This window comes from Gallus gallus, chromosome Z (genome assembly GCF_016699485.2).
Source record: "Gallus gallus isolate bGalGal1 chromosome Z, bGalGal1.mat.broiler.GRCg7b, whole genome shotgun sequence".
Classification (NCBI taxonomy): domain Eukaryota; kingdom Metazoa; phylum Chordata; class Aves; order Galliformes; family Phasianidae; genus Gallus; species Gallus gallus.
The window spans coordinates 52,438,649-52,459,238 of NC_052572.1; the positions used below are offsets into that span (position 1 = coordinate 52,438,649).

At 41.2% G+C, this 20,590-nt stretch overlaps 1 protein-coding gene across 2 annotated transcripts in view; it reads left to right on the forward strand.

The window, feature by feature from the left end:
• The window catches only part of SHB (SH2 domain containing adaptor protein B), a 73,834-nt gene extending 56,302 nt beyond the window's left edge, over nucleotides 1-17,532 (forward strand). The window contains exons 6-7 of one of the 2 annotated variants that reach the window (XM_040655821.2): nucleotides 10,440-10,540; nucleotides 14,577-14,710. In XM_040655821.2, the coding sequence (XP_040511755.1) occupies nucleotides 10,440-10,503 (64 nt within the window). In that variant the 3' untranslated portion in view covers nucleotides 10,504-10,540; nucleotides 14,577-14,710. Of the gene's footprint in view, nucleotides 1-10,439; nucleotides 10,541-14,576 lie in introns of both variants that reach the window. The other variant, XM_424863.8, reaches the window with a different exon arrangement.
• The last annotated feature ends 3,058 nt before the right edge of the window (nucleotides 17,533-20,590 follow it).

Sequence of the window (20,590 nt, forward strand, 5' to 3'; positions counted from 1 at the left end):
AAGATAGTTAAGGTCTAGTGAATCAGCTGCTATGCTTAGTTATTGTAACTTTGCCTGGTGTTCTTTATTTTCTTCGTATTTCAGAAAATTGTACAACTGGATGTATAACTGGTCATTAATGGCCTTTTTGTGTGTTGTATTTCAGAGTCTTCTAAACTAGATTTCTCTTGTGACACTTAGCTAAAGTTTCCTCAGCATCTGCTTTATAAATGACATCCTCCAACCTGTGTTTTCTGGAGTATAAGACATGTTTTCAATACTTTTCAGTGTTTTCTCTCAAAATATCTAGTTAAACAAAAAATCTTGCCATTTAACCATATATTAGTTATCATGTGAACCTCCTTACTCGTCTAGCAGCCTGCTTCTGTTTTACTTTCTGTCTCACTGACCATTACCATCTGCAAACTACTCAAAAAGTTAATATTTGATACTGGTGTTCCCTGACACCTGATTTCTACTCGCTGCCATAGAGTTCTCTTCCTCCTCATTCAGTACACTGCTTGCATAATTCGTTGTTCTTTTTGAGTTCTTTTCCAATGGAGAGAATTGTTATTATTATTATTATTTTTTTTAAATCTGCTTGTGTAGGGCAAGTCTTCTGAGAGTTTTGGTAATGGAAGAATTCTTGTTCAATAGGCTCAAAAAAGGACATTCTCAGTTCTCGGATTTTAGTTAGAATCTTTGTGAAGAGATGTTTCAACCAATCAGGCTTGTGTATGACTACTTTTAGATATAGGAAATGGATCATCCAAAGTACCAACCACATGCTGCTATGTCGGGCTCCAATTCCTTTGCTCAGGGGTAACTAATGGGTACATGATTAGGTTATTTTGCACCAGGTACAGCCAGGAATCTCTTCATTCATTTAATTCTTGTGAGATCTTATATACTCATTGGCATTTGTCTCGTTGGATCTCCTGTTTCCTTCATTACAGAGCATTGCTCTGTATTTCCTTATCAACTGCATCTTTGGGCATTTGTACAGATACTGTTTTTCTGGACATCCTTCCAACTGACAGAGTGAAATCCTTTATGAGCATTAAATGAAGTGACATCATGTACTGCTGGTGTATCTTATGTCACAATGGAAGCAACAGCTTAAGGAGTCCTGTGTCTCCCTCTGTGGGATGATAGAGATCTCAAGCCTCTGTCCTCACTCAGTTTTGTTGACTTAAATGAATGAGCTAAGAAGTTTTCCAGTAGGGCTGCCAGTGTTCCGATGGTTTTGCATTCTTCTCAGTGCTCCACTTTTCAGTGAGATTTATGAGACAATCTGTTTCACCTCCCATTTTCACCAGGACAGATGTGTGGCTTGCATGGAAGTGCTCAGAACAAGATGCATGGAGTAATTGGCAGGATTAACCACGGGCACAATGGCAGTCAGCCATCCCCTTCTCAGACTGTTCTGGGGAAGTGCATAACCTAGTTCGTACTGCCACAGATGAAATTAGTTCTCTTTGAAGAAAAGAGCCTCTGGAACATTCCAGTGCAAACTGAAGTTGCTGGATGACGTTACTGGCAGGCAGTTGATTTCCATCATCATCAATAGAATGTGAGACTGGCTTTCACATCAGAAGGAAAGAAAAGATGAAGGAGCTTCAGGAATTTGACTGCTGGTGTGATCATGGGTGGGGTTGTGTTTAGGTGCCTCATACCAGTGTCTTTGGTAATGCCAACCTCAACTTTGTAATAATGTACCTCTCCTACACAGAACAGGACTTGTGTTGCTGTACCAATCCAGTGCCTTCCTCACTGCCTGAAGCTGGATCAGGGCTGAAAAGAGCAGCTTTGCTCACTTTTCATGTAGTAGACAGTCTTGGTGGTGCCTGAGGTCTTCTGTGGGAGACCTGTAAGGATTGGGTCTTTTGGATGTTGCTGCTAAATATGCATAGTCAAATGAAGTTTAGAACAGTTTCAGCATCAAACTTCTGTTTTATTTTATGACATATTTATGATGAAATGGAAAGCCTTGACTGTTTTGCAATCTGATAGTACACTGTGAAGATACATGGTAGTTAGGAGGGAAACAAGTTAATAAAGCTATTGCGCAAAAATAATACTCACCAGCCATGCGTAATTTGCTCTTGCTACAAACTTGGAGCCTTGTCATTGTTTCATTTACCTACAATAATTGCATTAAGATATGGTTCTTGAATTATATCTCTGGAGTTGGTAGATGCCATGGTGGAAAAAATAAACTGTACTCCATAGTAATTCTGGAGCATCCATGCTGATTGGACTCCACTTGTGCTTAAATGTGCTCTATACTTACCATGTCCTCCTCTGGTATGTCTGTGCAGTGTCCTTGTTTTGAATAAAGGATAAGGCTGGTGTTTCCAAGGAATGACCTATCAAGAAGGAGTTTGTGACACAAACTCAAGTATATGCTAATGAGAAACTACTGGCTTTGAAGATGACTGCAGTTTTAACTATTTCAGTGTGATTTCAGTAAACTGACTGCTATGTAAATCGAACACACTTATAGGAGGTTGTGTTAAGATATAAGCAGCATCCTTACGAACCAGTTTGGTGATTCTGCTCTAGCCATCATGTCTTGTGGGAAAGGCTGCCAGATGTTTGATGTCTGTTTCTCAGAGGCTTTTTGATCAGAAGTATAGTATTCCTGTTTCCCAAAAACTATGCCAGTGGCATGCCTGTAGTATAATGATAGTAACTTTGGTTCTATTTATTTATTTATGTATTTACTTATTTTTCTGCATAAGATGCTTGCTGGATAATGTGTTAACCCTCCACACTTTGCTATTTATTCTCTCTTCTTGTCAGAGCATTTTCTTTACCTTGAAAATTAAGAAGTGTCCTGATTGCCAGCCCTACAGTGGTATGTTCTGCAAGAAAGGCTGAGGTTTATATTTCAGGCTGTAGAGGAGATGGCAATTTTCCCTGGCATCTGAAGAGAGGAGTTTCCTTTACTTGCCATTGCCTGCATCAGAGTTTACTTTGAAAAGTCACTGGAGACATGCTCTTTGGAAATACTTTATAAAGCTTTGGGAATATTCCATGAAGTTTGACTACAGCTTGGTCTTTGTTCTTTTTGTTTCAGTATCACCTTGTTCCTGTGAGGGAGAGAATGAGAAATAGAAGTTAGATTTATGTTTGCCCAGTCAGTGGTGTTAAGTAACGGCACTATGTTCAACTAGAACAGATATCCAAAAAGAGAATAATCTTGCTGATAAATTTAAAAGCAGCATTTCTAATTTGTGTGGTGTTGTCATGGCTGCAGTGAAGCACCACGTGAATATATCTTTTCCCAGATATATCAGTGCCAGAATAGAAAACCGTGCTAAATAAAAACTGTGAACAGTGAGAGCTCAGTATGTTATTGCCATTGTCAGCTAAACTCTTCTCTAATAATTTGGCTGTAAGTTGGTTGAAATTATTTTTGTCTGACTGGCATCGAGCACTAAAACAGTACATTTCAGAAAGCAAATATTGTCATCTTTTAAAAACACTGAAGACCTTTCATTCCAGTAACAGTGAACTGTGGCATGGTATTGTCATGAGTTGACTGAGGCTTGTGTGGAGCATCATTAGCCTTTTCAGGCCAGTGGGTATGGATAGCATGCTATTCCACACTTGAGTTGTATTTAAGTTGTGAGTAGCTCTGTGGATGCATCTTCTAACATCTACTTGATGGGTCATATGCCTGTGCTTGCCGTCAGGAGGATGGGTAGCAACTGACTCAGATACTGATTTTATGTGGTGAGAAGGTCTTTGTTTTTATCACTCAGTTACTTATGGCTGAACTGCAAATCTAATCTTGGGTGCCAAAAAAGCATGTTGGGTAGGGCAGACTATCATAGAGGCATACAAGGAGAGCCAAACCTCTCATCAGGTAGGGGACCTAGGAGCTTATTTCCATCCACATTCCATCTATATATTGCCATTATTATAAAGCCTTGCATACTTTATTTGATTAATTCCCCCTGAGCTTGCACCTCAGAGGAACTGGTTATGGACTTGCAATGCCAATCTTTTTTTCCGAAAAAGAGAACAATCCCACTGATACACTACACTCAGCAATTCCAAGAGTATCTGTCTTGGAGTAAGACCGGTTTCTCTGGGGCTTTGCTAGTGGGGACAGTGGGGCTGCTTCTGGATATCCCCAAGGTCTGTGTTTTCAATTCAGCCACACTGAAATGGAAGTTCTTGCAGCAACAGACTGCTGAAGAAATGCAAATGAGTCTCTGTGTGATTGCGTTTAGAACATGGGAAAGCAGTGCTGAAGATGAAGCCCTGAGGCTGAAGAGATAAGCCCTCCAGGCTTTAGCAGTCAAATTATCAAATAATTTCAAAATATCAAATAATTTTAAAAAAATATCAAATATCTAATAATCAAATTAGATTTGTAAAACAAGTAATTATTGTTTGTTCTTGTGACGTTTTGCTCTTACTTTAACTATAATAAATTTGAGGAAAGAATTAAAGCTCTGAGGATCACTTAGCTATCCATAGTCTGCATCCTCCCATTAGAGGATGTTCCATTCAGCAACCTGGCTGAGGTTTTCCACACTTCTTAGCTAGTCTTAGGTAGTACAGATATGACAGACCTAAGTAGCTGTGGTTAACAAAAGCAGTAGAACAGGTAGGCAGGCACATCACTACAGAGGCTTATGGTGCTCTCCTGAGTGGATATGGGATGAGGACACTGACAGCTCAGACGTGGTGATCTCCCCAGAACAGTAAATCAGGAGCAGAAGCAAGATGATGTGCTTTGGACTGTCCATCATCCATTGAAATATGAAAGGGTAGTTAGACTCCAACTGGCCCTTAGAGAAAATGAGAGTCAATGTACCTCATGGCTTCTGTTGGGAGGAGGTGAAAGGCAGGCAGGATGTCTGTTTACCCACAGGAGTGACTCCATGAAGTGAGGGAGTAACATATTGAAGTATCTGTGAGGAAGAAATAGCATCTATAGGGAAAATATTGAATTTACATAAACACACACACACATGCATGAGTAAACTCACAGTTCATCCATGTTTTGTGTGAAGCACTTGATTATTTAATGCGAACACCTGGCAAATCCTCTAGTTAGTGTTGAGAGCAAACTCTTCTGTGAATGTAGATGATTTTTAGGTTTGTATATATGGAGGTTGACTGTAAAAAAGACAAGCTCCAATGTTAAGCTTATGGAACTGTACTACCAGTATTTTTCTTCAAAGTATGTAGAAATTTTTGGCATATTCTGGGACAAAAAATAAAATGATCCTTGTCTAATAACACGTAAATCAGTCACATTACAAAGTAGAAAGATGGAGATTTAGTTTAGTTTCAAGAAAAAAGTCACCCAATGGGAAAAGATTCTCAGAAGTTTGCTAGACTGCTAGCTACAGGTGGACAAGATTAGAGAAGTACAGTTCCAAGCCTATTTAAGTGGTTCAGGAGCCAAAGGCACTTCTTTTCACATTGAGGAGCACTGTCTTTTCCATTTTAAATCATTAAAATGAGGTTTCCAGCATTAGATTAAACTGATACTGAAAGCCATTAAGTTACATCGGAGTTACTTCTGGTTTCTGTGGTTGCATTGCTTCACTGATGACCCTGTGTTTTCTTTATTTTTATTGTTTAGACAACAGTGATTCTACTTAGTCATAAAAATGGGAAAGTGCTTTATGTGTAGGTGAGTTAGATGTGGAATTGCTTTGCAAGGTGTGATAAATTTTAGTAATTTTGTAGCTGTGAGTCTCTAAGATTGTTCTTTGGCAGAAGTTGCAGCTTCTGTCCCTGTTTAGATGCTGCACACTCTTCCCAGGCAGTCATGTTCACCACTGTTCCTTTGCTGTGTTTGTGCTTCTCAGGTACCTTTGCCAGCGTGTACAAACCAGCTTTTTTTCAGTTCTATGGATACATTTCTAATATGCAAAAAAAGGAAGAGATAACTGAGATTATGACAGCAATATAAAGTCTATTCTGTACCCTCATATGATTCTGTAGCTTGATTTTATGTTTTTTTAATAAAAACAAACAGCTCTACAGTTTTTAATTTTATGGTATACTCTCTGACAACAGGAGACAAACTTTAGGGTTTCTGAAATACAGCAGTGTCTGGCAAAGGGAATCTACAAAAATATTACCTCTGTCTGAAAAGATAAAAGACAGCAGCACTTGCTCAATTTCATTTAATGTAACAAAGTGTTGTACAACGGAGAGGTCTCCAAAGACCATCTTTTCTGGTATTGGGAAAGCTTTCTGTGTTCTGTGGTCTTTGAGAAGATCAGACACGTGAGTGGTTTGTCAGCTTCATGTTACAAAAGTGGTTATTCTGCATGTATGAAGCAACCATAGAAGATGCTCCATTTCTAAGTTAAAATGCACGTGTAGATAAAACATTTGTTTTTATTTAAGTTGGTCGTGTCAATGGCTGTTGTTTTAGAGTAGTGTTGTTTACCTAATGAAAATTCATTGTGTGTGAGCTGGATATCTCTGGAGTCATTAAATGATCTTTGATATCTGGGGTCATCTGTTTCTCAGCTCAGTTAAAACAAGGATTTTTTTTCTTGGTGATGACAAGTGTTTGAGGCAAAAAGTATCCTTCTGTGGATGATCTGAAAAATCCAGAGACCTGGGCCTCATAGCTGGGGCAGCTGTGTCTTCTTTAGTAGCCCCTCCAGCAGCCATATGTTATAGAATCATAGAACTGTTTGAGTTGGAAGGGACCCGTAGACATCATCTAGCCCAATTCCCTTGCAATGAACAGGGACGCCTACAGCTGGATCAGGTTGCCCACAGACCCACCCAGCCTGGCCTTGAGTGTCTCCAGGGATGGGGCAACCTGACCCACTGCCTCACCACCCTTAATGTAAAAAACTTCTTCCTTATATCCAATCTAAATCGCTCCTTCTTTGAATTCATTTCCTCTTGTCCTATCACAGCAGACCCTTCTGTCCCCTTCTTTCTTATAGCTGCCCTTTCATTACTGAAAGGCTGCCATCAGGTCCCCCCAGAGCTTTCTCTTCACCAGGTTCAACAGCTCCACTCTCTCAGTCTGTCCTCCTAGGGCTCCGCCCCTGGGATCATTTTTGCAGCCCTCCTCTGGATGCACTCCAACAAGTTTGCATCTGTCCTGTACTGAGGACTCCACATCTGTATGCTGTACTCCAGATGAGGCCACACCAGCGCAGAGCAAAGGGGCAGGATCACCTCCCTTACCCTGCTGTCCACACTGTTTTTTGTGCAGCCCAGGATGCTGTTGGCTTTCTGGGCTCTGTGGACACGTTGCTGGCTCAGGTCCAGCTGTCATCCATCAGTACCCCCAGGTCCTTTTCAGCAGGGCTGTTTAAGTCGCTCTGAATGGCATCCCCCTGCAGGTGCATCCACAACCCTGCTGTGGGTGCACTCAGTCCCACTGTGATGAAGATTTTAAATGGCACTAGTCCCAGCAATGACCCCTGATGGGCACCAGTTGTCATTGTTCCTTGTGTTTTGTCTTCTCTGTGTTCTTTCAGGTTTGTTAGTGCTTGGCCCTCTCGTACTCCCTCACTTTCCTTAAATCCAGTTTTAATTGCATAAGGCTCAGTGAAAACTTGAGATCCATACTCCTGATAACTGTGTCACTGCTGCCAATGAAATGCCCAGCTGCAAGCTTCTTTATGTATGGTCTGCTTTTTACCAGCAATTAGGGTGGTAGAATAAGTGCAGGGAGAGGTACAGAAGCAAGAGAGCCATCATGCTTGTGTTTCAGGTGTTCAGCCATGACTTCAGTGCACATCAGCTCTTGTAGGTGCGCTGTGAAATATAATGGTAGGAAATCTCAATTTTTATGCTGCCTTAAGTTTCAGTCTTGCTCAGGTGAATCCAGCCACGTGCTGGACTGTAATAGCTAAAGCAGAAACAAAAGGACAAAAAAGGGACTACATCTACAGAAAACTGTACTTGTGAAGCTGTATCTGGTGTGAGGCCTCCTATAAGAGTCAAAACTGGAACAGGTCCAGAGACAGAGCCACCGGAAGGGTTGGTAGATGTTAGCTCATGGCACTGAGCCAGGCCGCTCTGTGAAAGTGAAAGTGAGGTGGTGAGCTTTGGAATGCCTTACCAGGAAAGTTACTGAGAATATGGCTGTTTGTTGGACAGTGAGTCACAAGCTGCAGCAAGGAGTTCCCGTTGCACGTAAGGAAGAACTTCTTCCCTGTGAGAGCAGTGCAGCCCTGAGTCTGGGCTCAGAGAGGTCAGGAGATGTTTATCCTCACAGGTTTTATGAAACTGACTGCCTGTAGAAAACACTCAGCAACCTGATGGGCAGGTCTTGCCAGGGACAGGGAGTTGGACTGGATGGGAACAGACATCTGGAGGTGTATAGATGTGCTGTAAGCCTTAGCTGGAATAGAATTGAAGTTACAACAATTAACAGCTATTGTAATTCTTAATTGTTGTTAAAGCATTTAACAATCATCTTTTAATGACGTTGTAGTGGTGAGAAAAAAAAAAAAACATTTCCTGGTATTTGAGCATTGGTTTGCTTTAGGAAGTAAAGGTTGCAAACTTGACACTGAGCGGCATGTGCTGACAGAGATGAAAGGTGACTACTTTCTCTAAAAATGGAAGAGGGAAGATCCTGTATAGGCTGGTTTGCCTAAAGCCTTTGTTACTGTGCATCTCTTCAGACTTCCATGGAGTTATTTAGAATGCATGAAAACAGCTGGCAGATTTAGATGGCTGATTTCTGTCCAGATACTAGTAAGTATGTTGGAAAAGGGAAATCCAGAGATCTGAAAGTGGTTGAAGTATGCTTGCCCGATGGGTGGTGAAGGCTCATTTTGTATGGAATAAATGGTGGGTAGTTTCAAAATTAATAGTCCAGCTGAGTATGTTTATTTGCTGCAATAAAGATTTCCAGCTTGATGTCCTGAAAAGGACAATGTGTGCTTTTGATCCTCCTGAAATCTACTCCAGTATTTAAATTCATCTCAAAACCCTAAGTCCAGTTGCCTCTAACATTGTTTATTTGCTGGCTTTGAGACTGTTGTGGCCACAAGAAATACACGTTTCTCTGCGCTGCACAAAGTTTTGTCAGAACCTTCAAGATGCTCTGCCACAGTTCAAGTGATTTTTGAGTTGCTTGGCTTTCGGCAGCTTTTTGAGGTTCCCAGTGCTGTTGTTTAACTCCTTCAGTCAGAGTCTCCTTTTGCCAAGGCCCTTTGCAGTGGTGTGCACCTTGCTTACGCTTCATTTTCTGACTTACTTTTCAGTTTGGGGAAATGAGACTACTTTTAAATTTTAGATTAAGATTATTTCAGGAGTGAGATGAATGTGCATAGTGTAAGTAAAAACGGGAATGATCTTTACTTTCTCTTTTGTCAAATTTCTGTGCAGTCGTGGCCTTCAGCAGGAGAAAACAGCTGAATTCAGCTTTTTTGTCATCCATGGGGGATGTTGTTTACTAAAACCCCAATCCTGTGAGCTGACAGATATAATTGTGGTTTTCCTTAAATTGCAGAGGAGAGTGAAAGCAGTGTTTTTGTTGCATATGAGAATGTAGGACTGATCTGCAGAAGAAGTCCTGTTTTTCAAGACTGATAACATAAGCTCTGCAGTAGGTTCTCGTTTTTGTATTAACTCTAGGCTCTATACATTTCAGTTAATTCAAAACATGTAACATCATCTTGGAACGTAGTAGTTGTAACATAAGAAAATCCTAATTCTTTTCTCTCTATACATTTCTAGTCTGCTGTCAGCCTAAACAGAAATTACAAAGAGCTGGTTGTTAGCAGATGAGGATTTTGCCACTTCTACAGAAGTCCGACAGGATAAACATCCTTTCTGCTTTCTAAGCAGTAGATTAGCATTGGTTATGGAGAACAGAGCCAGGGCACAACAGAGCACTTTCCTGCAAAGTACTGTTTTGCATGGTGCTGCTAAGGGACACTAGCCCTTTTTAGCAGAGGAAGTGACGCATGCTTGTGCAGTGGAGATAGCAGCTGTTAGACACAGGTTGATAATGCTGTGTGTTCTGTGTTTTAAAAAGCAGAGCTGAGCCTCAAGAACGATAGGTCAGAAACTTGATTGTGTTCAGTAAAGGACTTGTTCGATTGATCACTTGTATGGGGGGGGGGAACAGGTTTGTTTTTGTTTGTTTCAGAGGAGACTTGAATTCATTTCTTTGTTGCTGTAAGCTGCCATGAAACATTGTCAGTTTTGTTCAAAGTGATAGCGTGAAACGACATACATTTCCAGCATTGCTAGAATGCTTTTTCTGATGCCACTGCAATGTTATTGCCTTTTTCCTTGCCCAAGTGGCATTGCACTATGAATGCCTTGATGCAGAAAATCTGTTCTGACAAGACAGCACTTTCTACAGCAAAACCTGTGTTCAGAAGGCTTGACCAATTTTCCTCACTGTGAACATGAATAATGTTTCATAGTTGTTAACATTTTCTGGAAAAGAAATGCTAGGTTTAGTGCCTAATTAATATTTCCTACAGGTTCTTTTACCAGAGTTCAGGCATAAGTTCAAACAAAGCACGATCTGATGAGCTGTCTGCATAGTCCATTTTCCCATCCTCACTGGATTTTGAAAACTGAGGTAAAATGTGTGGGAAAGCTCTAATTCAGACTTGCTTGGTTTTATGGTTGAGTTGCAAAACATTTTAAACAAGGTGTGACTATTAGTCATGTATCATGTATTGTGTCTGTATAAACACCTGCCCTGTGGAGTCCAAAGCAGTTTGGTGCAGGGATCAGTATCTAGGAGTTCTCCATTTCTGCATTTGAAACTCGTGGGAATGGTTGAAATAAGGTAGGAATTAATATTTTCTGTAGTGTCACTGTCTTGACACTGCCCTTGTTTTGTCACCCTCAGCTGAACAAAAACTTGGGAGAAAAACTGAGAAATCATAGCAACATTTGGAAATCACACAGTAACCATTTGTTACGTTATTAAAGTAAGGTTCCAGCATATTTTCTTGCAAAGTGATTCTGTCAGATCTACTTAAGACACTACTTTTCATCAATGTTGATGTATTCAATTTGGGATTTTCTTTTAGGTTCTACTTCTTTGTTGTCAGACCTGGAAGACCAGGAAGTTCCTAATAGCTATTGTTGCTGAAATAATTGAGTAATCCAGATTCCAAAAACATGACAATACATTATTAAGGGCATGTTTTGCTTGTGCTTGTAAAATTCAATTGGATGCAAATGACACTGCAGAAAACTAAGCAGAAACTGATTTACAGCCACTTCAATCATAGGGCTTTTCCCTCATCTCTACCTTGCATTTCAGTAACCCCTGTGTTTACTTAGATCAAGGCATGAATTGAAAGGGTTTGGAGGAGATGATGACGGAGGAATATTACTTTCAGGTTTCTTTCTGAACAATATTCCTGTAATTCTAGTCACTGGTCTAGCAGAAGTAGTGTTGTAAAACAAGTGTAGACATATTCTGTCCATGCCTGTTACTAATGGGCCCTAATTTTCTTTGAGTTGAGGCATGTCAGAAGAGGGGAGCCTGTAAGACAGACTTCAGAAACAAAAGGGGAAGGGTTTACGGCACAGGATCCCTAATGGAGATGTGAATGGTTTGAAATCCTTGGCACTTGGAAGAGCTTAATTCAGGGGCGTGGTTCCAACATGCTAACCTAACATGGAATTGAGTGGCTCAGCTGGAAAGAACGTACAGAGATCTTTGAATCCACCTGCCACACCACTTCCTCCCAAGTGAATTTGTTCTTCATTCTAGAAGACTGGAAATGTCTGTCTCAGTATTTCTGGCTGCAACAAATGATGTCTCAGTTGGTTTATTTGGAACAAGGAAGGCAGATAACAGATTCACAATGTAATTTTTGGAAACTTAAAAGAAGGCAAGAAGGGAGGGAGGAAAGTACTGAAAACACAAAATTCAGCTTCAATAATCTTTGCTTTCATCTGCCAGTAATCTTGGAATAGTGCTCAGCTTAAAGAATTCTGGACATCTGAAAAAGCAGCTGGGATAGAAATTAGAACTCACTCCATCATTAAAAATGTGGTGATTACTGTTGCATACAAACACTAGCAATCAGCAAAATCAGTTCGTTGTTTGAATGCTGATCTTTCCTTTTGGTCCTTTTTCTTTTGTGAATGTGCATTCTTGACAGTGCAGAGCTTTGAGCTGAGTTTCATGTGGCTGCTAGTTGCCACCTCTGCTCCTTAGCCACCTTCAGACTTCAGAAATCTACTTCTGAGGGCTTTCCATTCAGATGGGGTTTTACTGATTAAAAAACATTCTGCTTTTCTGGGAGAACTCAAAACCATAGAAGTGCAAGGGAGAAAATAAAATAGATGTGAAGAGGGTTTCTTATTTTGGCTGTTTGGTTTTTTGGGGGGTAGGAGTTATTTATTTCACAAGAAACTACAATAAAATATACCTCTGTTTCAAACTTAATCAGGGAAAACCTGCTGGGGGGAAATTCTGGGTCTTGACCTGTCTAAATATTGAAGACTTCTTTGTATCTTCTCCTCTTCAGCAGGGAAGAAGGGGGGGGGGGGGGGGGGGGGGGGGGGGGGGGGCATGTATGCAGGTGCAGAATCCCAAATTTTCAACAGTCAGAATGTTAGGTTAGCTTACTGTACATTTCCTACCAGTTTTCTAATAAATAGCTTTAACAGAAAGCTACCTTTGGTGAGACCTGTCAGAGATCTTACTGAATAATTAGAAGAGATAGCTAAGAATGGAAATAACTGAAGATAACAATGAATGCAGTTTTTCATCTCCATGTGATCAGTTGAGAGTTGAACCATCTGGGAAGTTCCACAAAGATCTTCTATAGTAATTGGTTTAAATAGAAGAGCCTTGGGCAAATAAAATCCGTGGGCATGTTAGCCTTGTGGAATTCATCTTTCAATGGCTAAGTGAGGCCAGTGTCAAAGAGGGCTGCAATGATTAAATGGTGATATAAATGATGATCCTCTGTCTGGAGGGAAAGGTTCTTTGATCATCAACTTAATCCTTCTTCCCCCACTAGTCATTTTGCTTCATTACTGATTTTTAACAGTTGCAGTTCTACACCTCTCAAAAATTATAGTGCAGTCTGATTGAAAAGGAAGTATGTGTGTTGAGGTACTGATGAGTTAGGGTAGAAGGCTCAGAAAACAGTGATGAATTTTTGATCCTATAAATATGAATTGCATGTAGCTTACATTAAGGGGCCTGCTTTTTCTGTAGGATGAAAGTGGCCCCTCTACCTCCAGTCCTATCAGTTTTGTATGAAAGGTTTTTCAGGCATTCTACTATGAAAGGAATTGATTTAGGGTGAGTGTGGCTGGCTTGTATTTTTCATGAAAAATTCATTGAGCAATTACCAGAAAAAGTAAGAGCTGTAAGAGGTACATATTAGCTGCAGGCAGTATGTACCAGCAGCTGCAAAATTACATCATGTATTATTAAATATCTTGCTTTTTAGGAGTGGATTGGTTTTGTTACTAGGGTCAATTTCATTAGCAGTATTTCATAGCCCTTTTGATCAAAAATTGCTTTTTGTTATGGTAATGAATGATATCCAGCATTGGCATGAATTGCATGTTTCCTTTCAAACACTGCATACACTAATGAGGTGCATTAGTGCTGGGGAGTTCTCTGTGATTGCAGTTTGCTCCACAAACGTGTTTTATCAAAAGAAAGAGAAAATGCCAAGAAAATTCTTCTTTTGATGAGAAATGGGACCACTGGAGTTTTCCTGAGCAACATCTCTGAGCTTTGATGGAATAGTATGGTAATAGAAGTATTAGTTCATGCCATACCTCAGTTGCTTTGCAGTGAAGGGGAAAACCAGCAGCACAAATGTTCCCTTGTTTGTAAGCAAATGGTCTGAAGCTATGACTGTTGAACCAGAACACTGCTCAAGTCAGTTGAGGGCATGCATCTTCACAGACTCCTTCTAGAACTGCCTGTGGTGGTAGAATTTTGCCCAGTGCATTGATAGTTAACTATTATTATGTTTAAGCTCAAGCATGTGTTTAGTTTGCCTTAGGAATGTAAAAAAAAAAAAATCCTCAACCAAGTTGCATACTGACTTGTGCCTGCAGAAAGGCTGCAGGCTGGCAGCCAGAGCTAAGCACAATGCAGATGAAATTTTTTAAGCCATAAATCTCTGTAAAGGGCTGATCTGAGGATTGTTCCCCAGCTGAGGGCAGCAGGTCTGCCTGCACAAGGCCATGGTCTGGGCAACTGCTCTAGGAAAGGTATGCCCTGCACAGAGGTCTCCCTAGGACAAGATCTGTCTCATCTGAGTGAGGCTTCCAGCCTGCACAGACCCAGTACAACAAAAACAGTGACAGCTTTTGTTAAGAAATGATGGATGCTTTCATGGAAAGTAAATGCTCACAGCAATATGGGGGGGAAGGGGAAAGAGGCTGTCCTCTTGCATGCCTCTGGGTCAGCTCTAGGGTAAAACAACCTTGGTTTGCCTTTGTGCTGGAGTGCCTCTGGAGGTTTGGAACTAACAGTCACGGTGTGCTGGAGTAGCCTTGGCCTGTCACTTAGAAAATGTCTTGTTCTCCCACATTCCCCTGCATTGTGAATGAGTCTGTTGTGGTGCTGTCCTCCTCCTTGTACAAAATCATGAACTAATACTTTGTTTTTCTTGCAGGAGCAGTCAAGGTTTTATGCACATGAAGCTGACAAAAACCAAAGAAAAATACATCCTGGGTCAGAATAGCCCTCCCTTCGACAGTGTTCCTGAAGTCATCCATTACTACACTACAAAAAAGCTTCCTATCAAAGGAGCAGAACACTTGTCACTGCTCTACCCTGTGGCTGTGCGGACCCTCTAATATCCTAGTCTCACCCCTTCCTGTGGATGGGAGGTGAGAGGTAAGCAGGGTTGCACTAAATCCACTGTCGGAATCTGGCGCTCGAGTCTGCCTTTAGACTGGAGCATGTGGGTTATCTACAGAATCGTGTATGAGACTTTGTGTATGGTAATCTTATGCTGCAGCATGCCCCTAAAACTGTGCTTCTGTGTAAGAGAAAGAAATCTTACCTTAGTACAGAGAGAACAGATAGCCTTCCCAGAGCTTCTCTGTGAATGCAAATACTTCCCAACAAGACATTCTTTCTCCGTGGTTTTAACTGAATCAACAAGTTCTTCTCAACAGTAAAGCACCAGCAACATTTATTCTCTTCCTACCCTTAGAAGCTTTTCCGTGTGCAAAAGTAATTGCCCGTGAGGTTCTTGGTGGACCTGAGAAGGAGATGATAGCAGGCAAATCCTTGCGGCTCAGTGCGGTCACTTAGCTTGGTGCGTTTTGTTTTCTTAATGCCCAGAGTTTAAACCCCAACATTTCTTGGGGTAGTCAAATGTGGAAACGTTAGGCACACCAATCTTAATGAATAGTTTTGTGAGAGCACGTCATGGTCAATTATTTATGAATAAGGGGATATAATTAAAAAAGTAGTCTATTCTATATTTTTTATCCTTTTTTTTTTTTTTTTTGGTACAATAATAAATCTATAAGGGTTACTGTCTTCATTTGCAAGTTTCATTCCTAGATGCAGGTGGCTAATTCTGTTTGGGGAAGTTGCCTGATGTTTTAAGTAGTTGAGAATGAGTCATTTTAATATGTGGGTTAGTATTTATGCATGAGGGTGGTCAAAGGCTTTTATAAGGCTTTTGTAGGCAAAATCTTCACTTGCTTAATTCATCTGAAACGAACAGTTGTCACACTGAGGTAGCAGACTCAGAAGTGTGTGTCACACTGCCATTACACGAGCTGGCTTTCACAGCTGTGCAGATGAGAACAGTGGTATGTAGCAGAGCAGAAATTGAATTTTCCAGTGTGCAAGACATTCTTAAAACATGGTCCCTCAACACACACCTTCTGGCCAGTTTTCATTTTCCCCGTGAGCAGAAGTCCCCTTGCTGTATTTCATACACTGCCAGCAAGAAGCACTGCAGAAGCTGCTCTCTACCTCAGTCTTGCCAACTCGGTGCCCATCCACTTGAGAGATATTTGGTACATGCTCTGTGTGCTCATTGAATGCGATAAGTGAAATACTATAATTGTGCAGAAATTGGAACTGGGGATTCAATAGCCTGGTAGTCCTCACTTTGTGCCATCTCCCACCTATATCTAGAGTGTTGTGCATTAACGTATCAGATGTTTTAGTAGCAAACTGGTTTCATGCAGTTTAGGTATTTTACAGACTGCAAAAGGACTGTGAAATTGTGTGTTATTTAATTCAGCTTTTCTTTCCTTTCTTCTCTTTTATGTATGTGTAGAAGTGCAAATCTGAAAAATGTAATGAAATAATCACTTACTGCCTGTAAAAGTAGTGCTTCACTGTATTGTCTAATCTGATAAGAACCTGAAGGAAGTCACATACAATGTCATCAGTGGTGAATGTTCTGCTGCCTGTCTCTTAAACCTGCCTTGTTCTGCTTATGACATCCAACACAGTCTGAGCAGAAGCGGACCACATGTACACGAGGAGCCCAGTGTCATTCTGTATATTAACAGCAGTGGGTCAAGCTTTCCCTATCTCACATGGAATTCAAAGGCAGAGGTTCTTACTGGTTTTCTGAGAGAAGGGTTGTACAATGAAGTTTACAGAGACAACATTCCTCTCCAAGAAACAGCTACTCCGGTTTTTGTGTTCTCACCTATGCGCACTTTGCATTTCCCTAATGCCTTCATTCTCCTCATAAAATCACCCAATTGGCAAGAGCATAAAAGCACTTTAACTTTAGCATGTTTTTGCTGGTGCAGGACTACATGAAGGCAGATCTCTCACAGATTAGGAATCAGATTGCTTGCATCTGCTGCTGTCTATTTTTGTTGTTGTTTTGTTTGTTTGTTTTGCCTGTGTGACTCTGGCAATGCCCTCATGCCTCCTGGGAGAAAGGGATGTAATACTGCCTTTTTCTCATGGCAGAGTGAGCTTTTTAGAGTCTGCCATTGTTGCTGTCCTACAGCTGTTTTTCTTCTGTTATGGAAAAGTGAGCCCCTACGTTCTCTAACAACAATTAGCAGCAGAAAACAAAATAGTTGTAAACCAACACCTTTCTTACCTACACTTGCTTTAGTTCACGGAGAGGACTGTTGTACTGAATTTTTCTTGACACAGGCCGATCAAAAGTCAGTTGAAGCCAGCAGTGCCACTTTATTGCCGTCTGCAGGTTTGGGGTTGGGATCCCAAGCCTGGCACAAATCAGGTCAATACGCAACGTACAGATATGTATACAGTTTATTACAGCTTCAAGGATCAGACCATGATTCAGCAAAAGGAAATCATCTCAGAAAATGTTGGTTGTCAGTGGGTAGGTTTTTTAATTATTAAAAAAAATGAAAAAAAAAACCTTTTAGAAAGAAAATACTCAGTAATTGCAGAATAAATAAAACCAGGATTTTGTTTGCACTGTAATGTTGTCTTTGTTTATTTAAGTGATTGTATGATATTTTTTCCAGTGAAGGAATATTCTTCCGAGACTTTTTAATGTACATTGAAAATGCAGTGTGTTGCAGTGTGTAGTATTGCATATAGGTGGAAGATCTCGTAGTGATCATGCCTATATAGCACATTAAAAGTTTATTTTAAAAAAATTACAAACATCTCTAATTTCTTCCTGTAATTGTCAGTGTGTACTCAGATTGTCTTGAACAGAACAGCTGAAGTGGCTTTTCAAAACATCTTGTGTTTGTGTGTCTTAACCTGTGTACGGAATATTACTGCTGGGCTATAGTCTGTTGTGGAGTCCAGAAAACCAGATGCCTTGGTTCTGCCCTGAGTAATTCTTTGGACAGTGTGTACCTTTGCAGGGGTGCAGCAAAAGCAGTACAGGTGCATGTATGAATGACATTGCCATCTAATTGCTGGAGATGCTCAAGGAATCCAGTTATTACTGCTTACACTGTGAACACTGCTGAATCATCTTTTGCAATCTTTAAAAGAGGTGCTCATTAGGCCTCTGTTTTGGTGAGTATTTCAGCATGGTGAATACACCTGAGCTGTGAGCATCTGTATGATGGGAATGGGAGTTTCATTGGACAGGACTGCACTACACATTTCCTTCCATAACTGGAAATACTCTTAAGGTTTGTCTAAGTACAACCGTCACCGTGGATTCTGTGCTCATCTGGAGATACAAAACACACACTTGGAGTTTCTCAAAGAACTTGGCCTGAATCCATGCTCCAAGGAAAAAGTTGGAGAATGACACATTTATGTACTGTTTTTTCATATTGCAATGAGTTTCAGGGTTTACCCTTTCTCTTGCTGTCATTCCACAGGTTGTCAATGCAAACACTGTATGGCAACATCAGTAGTAGCTGCAAATGCCACCTTTCATCCAAGGTGTGACTCCATGTTCACCTTTCTGATTACTCTCTGTGTTAACCTTTCCTCAATAGCTGGATGGCAGGGGAGAGCCTGCCTTAATCCTCCCCTGCTGCTGCCACCAGTTATCCATGCTGTTGTTGAGTTGGGGCATTTCAAAGCTGTGCAACAGAAATGACACAGACCTGTCTGAGCAAGAGAAGAAGAGACTGAGCAGTAGAGCATCTACTGTTTTTGTGTGGTCTTTCCCTTTTAATAATCTGCAATGACCACACACAAAATACTACAGATTGCTTCTTTTTCATTATTCTGGTTGTAGTCCCTTGTGAGAAGAGAAGGATATCACAGCAGACTAGCTGTTGGACCCTGTAGTTAGTTCAGTTCTTTCTCATGTGTCTTTCACTGTCTTTGTGTTTCACTTACTGATGCTAGCAGTTCCAAGACAGAAGCACAAAAGCACAGTAGCTTAATTGCAGCTTTGCAGAGCAGCTTTGGGGGATTGATACTGATTGAGGGATGACACCTCCCTGTCATCATTTTGCCAGCAGAAAGGGGCTGCCAGCCCATCATCTAGAAGTCAACGTGCACAAGGCCTGTAGATCAAGAGTTTATTCAAGGTAAATCCAATGACTCTCTTAGGTCTGTATCTCAGATATCCTGGATTAGTTCCCTCTTCCAGTCATAGAATGGCTTGGGTTGGAAGAGACATCAAGGACTGTCAAGTTCCAACCACCCTGACACAGGTAGGGGTGACAACCACTGATCAGGCTGCTCAGGGCTCCATCCAACCTGGGGTTAAACATCTCCAGAGATGGGACATCCACAACCTCTCTGGGCAACGTATTCAAGCACCTCACCACTCTCTAAGAAAAGAACTGTGCCCTAGATCTTCCCTCCTTTAGTTTAAAACAAGTTTTCTTTATCCTGTTCATGTGTTTGAGAGGACCATAATTGTTGGTAAACTGGAGGAAAAAAAAATCAGGGAGTTTGACAAGCATTAGGAATGGGCCAGCATGAGCCTCCCAAAGTTCAGTAAAGGCAGTTCCACATTTGGATGCAATGACCTCTTGCAAGAGGACAGACTGGAGGATGATCAGTGGGTAAGAGTGAACAAGGAGCTGAACAGGAGGGAATTGCAGAGCACTGGTGAGGCTGCATCTGGGTACTGTCTTTTTGGGGAGCCCTCAGCTACAAGAAGAGGTCTCAACAAGCTGAAGCAAGTCTGTAGCAGGTCCACAAAAGTAGCCTAGGGTTCAGAGCACATGATGTAAGAGGACCAGCTGAGGGAACCAGGCATGTTGAGTTGGGAGAAGGTGGACGGGTTCAGGGGTCTGGTACTGGGCCTACACGGAGAGGAACGTTGCTGCTACATCTTATTTGGTTTCACGCATCATCTCAAGCTGCTGATGGATTGAACCCTCTCACCTGCGTTGCTGTCCAGTTTCCTCAGGGGAAAACACTGGAAGTTATCGTGGGAGCCCTCTGGCGGTATTCCCAAGCATTGCACGCTCAATGTGGGTGACTGCGTGTAAAAAGGGAGTAATTGGAGAGCGACTAACATATTAAATGCTATGAAGGCCGGAAACGTGTCATGGAGAAGGTGTGAAGGACTTTTAAAAAGGACACACAGTTCAGTGAGGCAACAGCCAAGTGTTAAATGCTGAGAGAGTTCAGATGCACCGATCAGGCACTCTCTACCCAGTCTGTTACAGGTATTGTCCAGAGTCACTCAAAAGAGACCTGGGAGAGACCCCAGATATACCTCAAAAAGCCCCTAAGGAGAAATGGAGGGGACCCTCACATGCTTATGCCCATGCTGTAGTTCCAGCATGGAACACACCTGAATTCTTTACCATGTGGTGTCCCACACAGGCAAAGAAAATTGTTTCAGGAACTGCTGAGACAGATCCTGGTTGCTGACTCAACATCCTGGCTTCTTACAGCCTGTCTTGCTATCTTTCGGCTCCCAGCTCACTTTCTCTTGTTGCCTTCTCTTAATGATCCTCGACATCTGGAATATCTATTTGTGTGACCAAGACAAGAATAACGCTGAGAAGTCATCTGCAAACCACCTGCACACAGAAACACTTCCTCAGTCATCTCCATATTTCATATAGCCAGGATACCAGAGACATTCCAGCACCATGCAAAAGTATTACAACATAACATTTGGCTTCTGTAAAGGTTTGCATAGCTCTGTATTATAGTGGCTAGGACAGAGACATCTGGAATAGTGTAGATGAATCTGATGGAGAAATAACTAATTTCTAATAACTAGTATCAATTAGACATTTGATTAAATCAAAAGTAATTACTGATAACCCATAA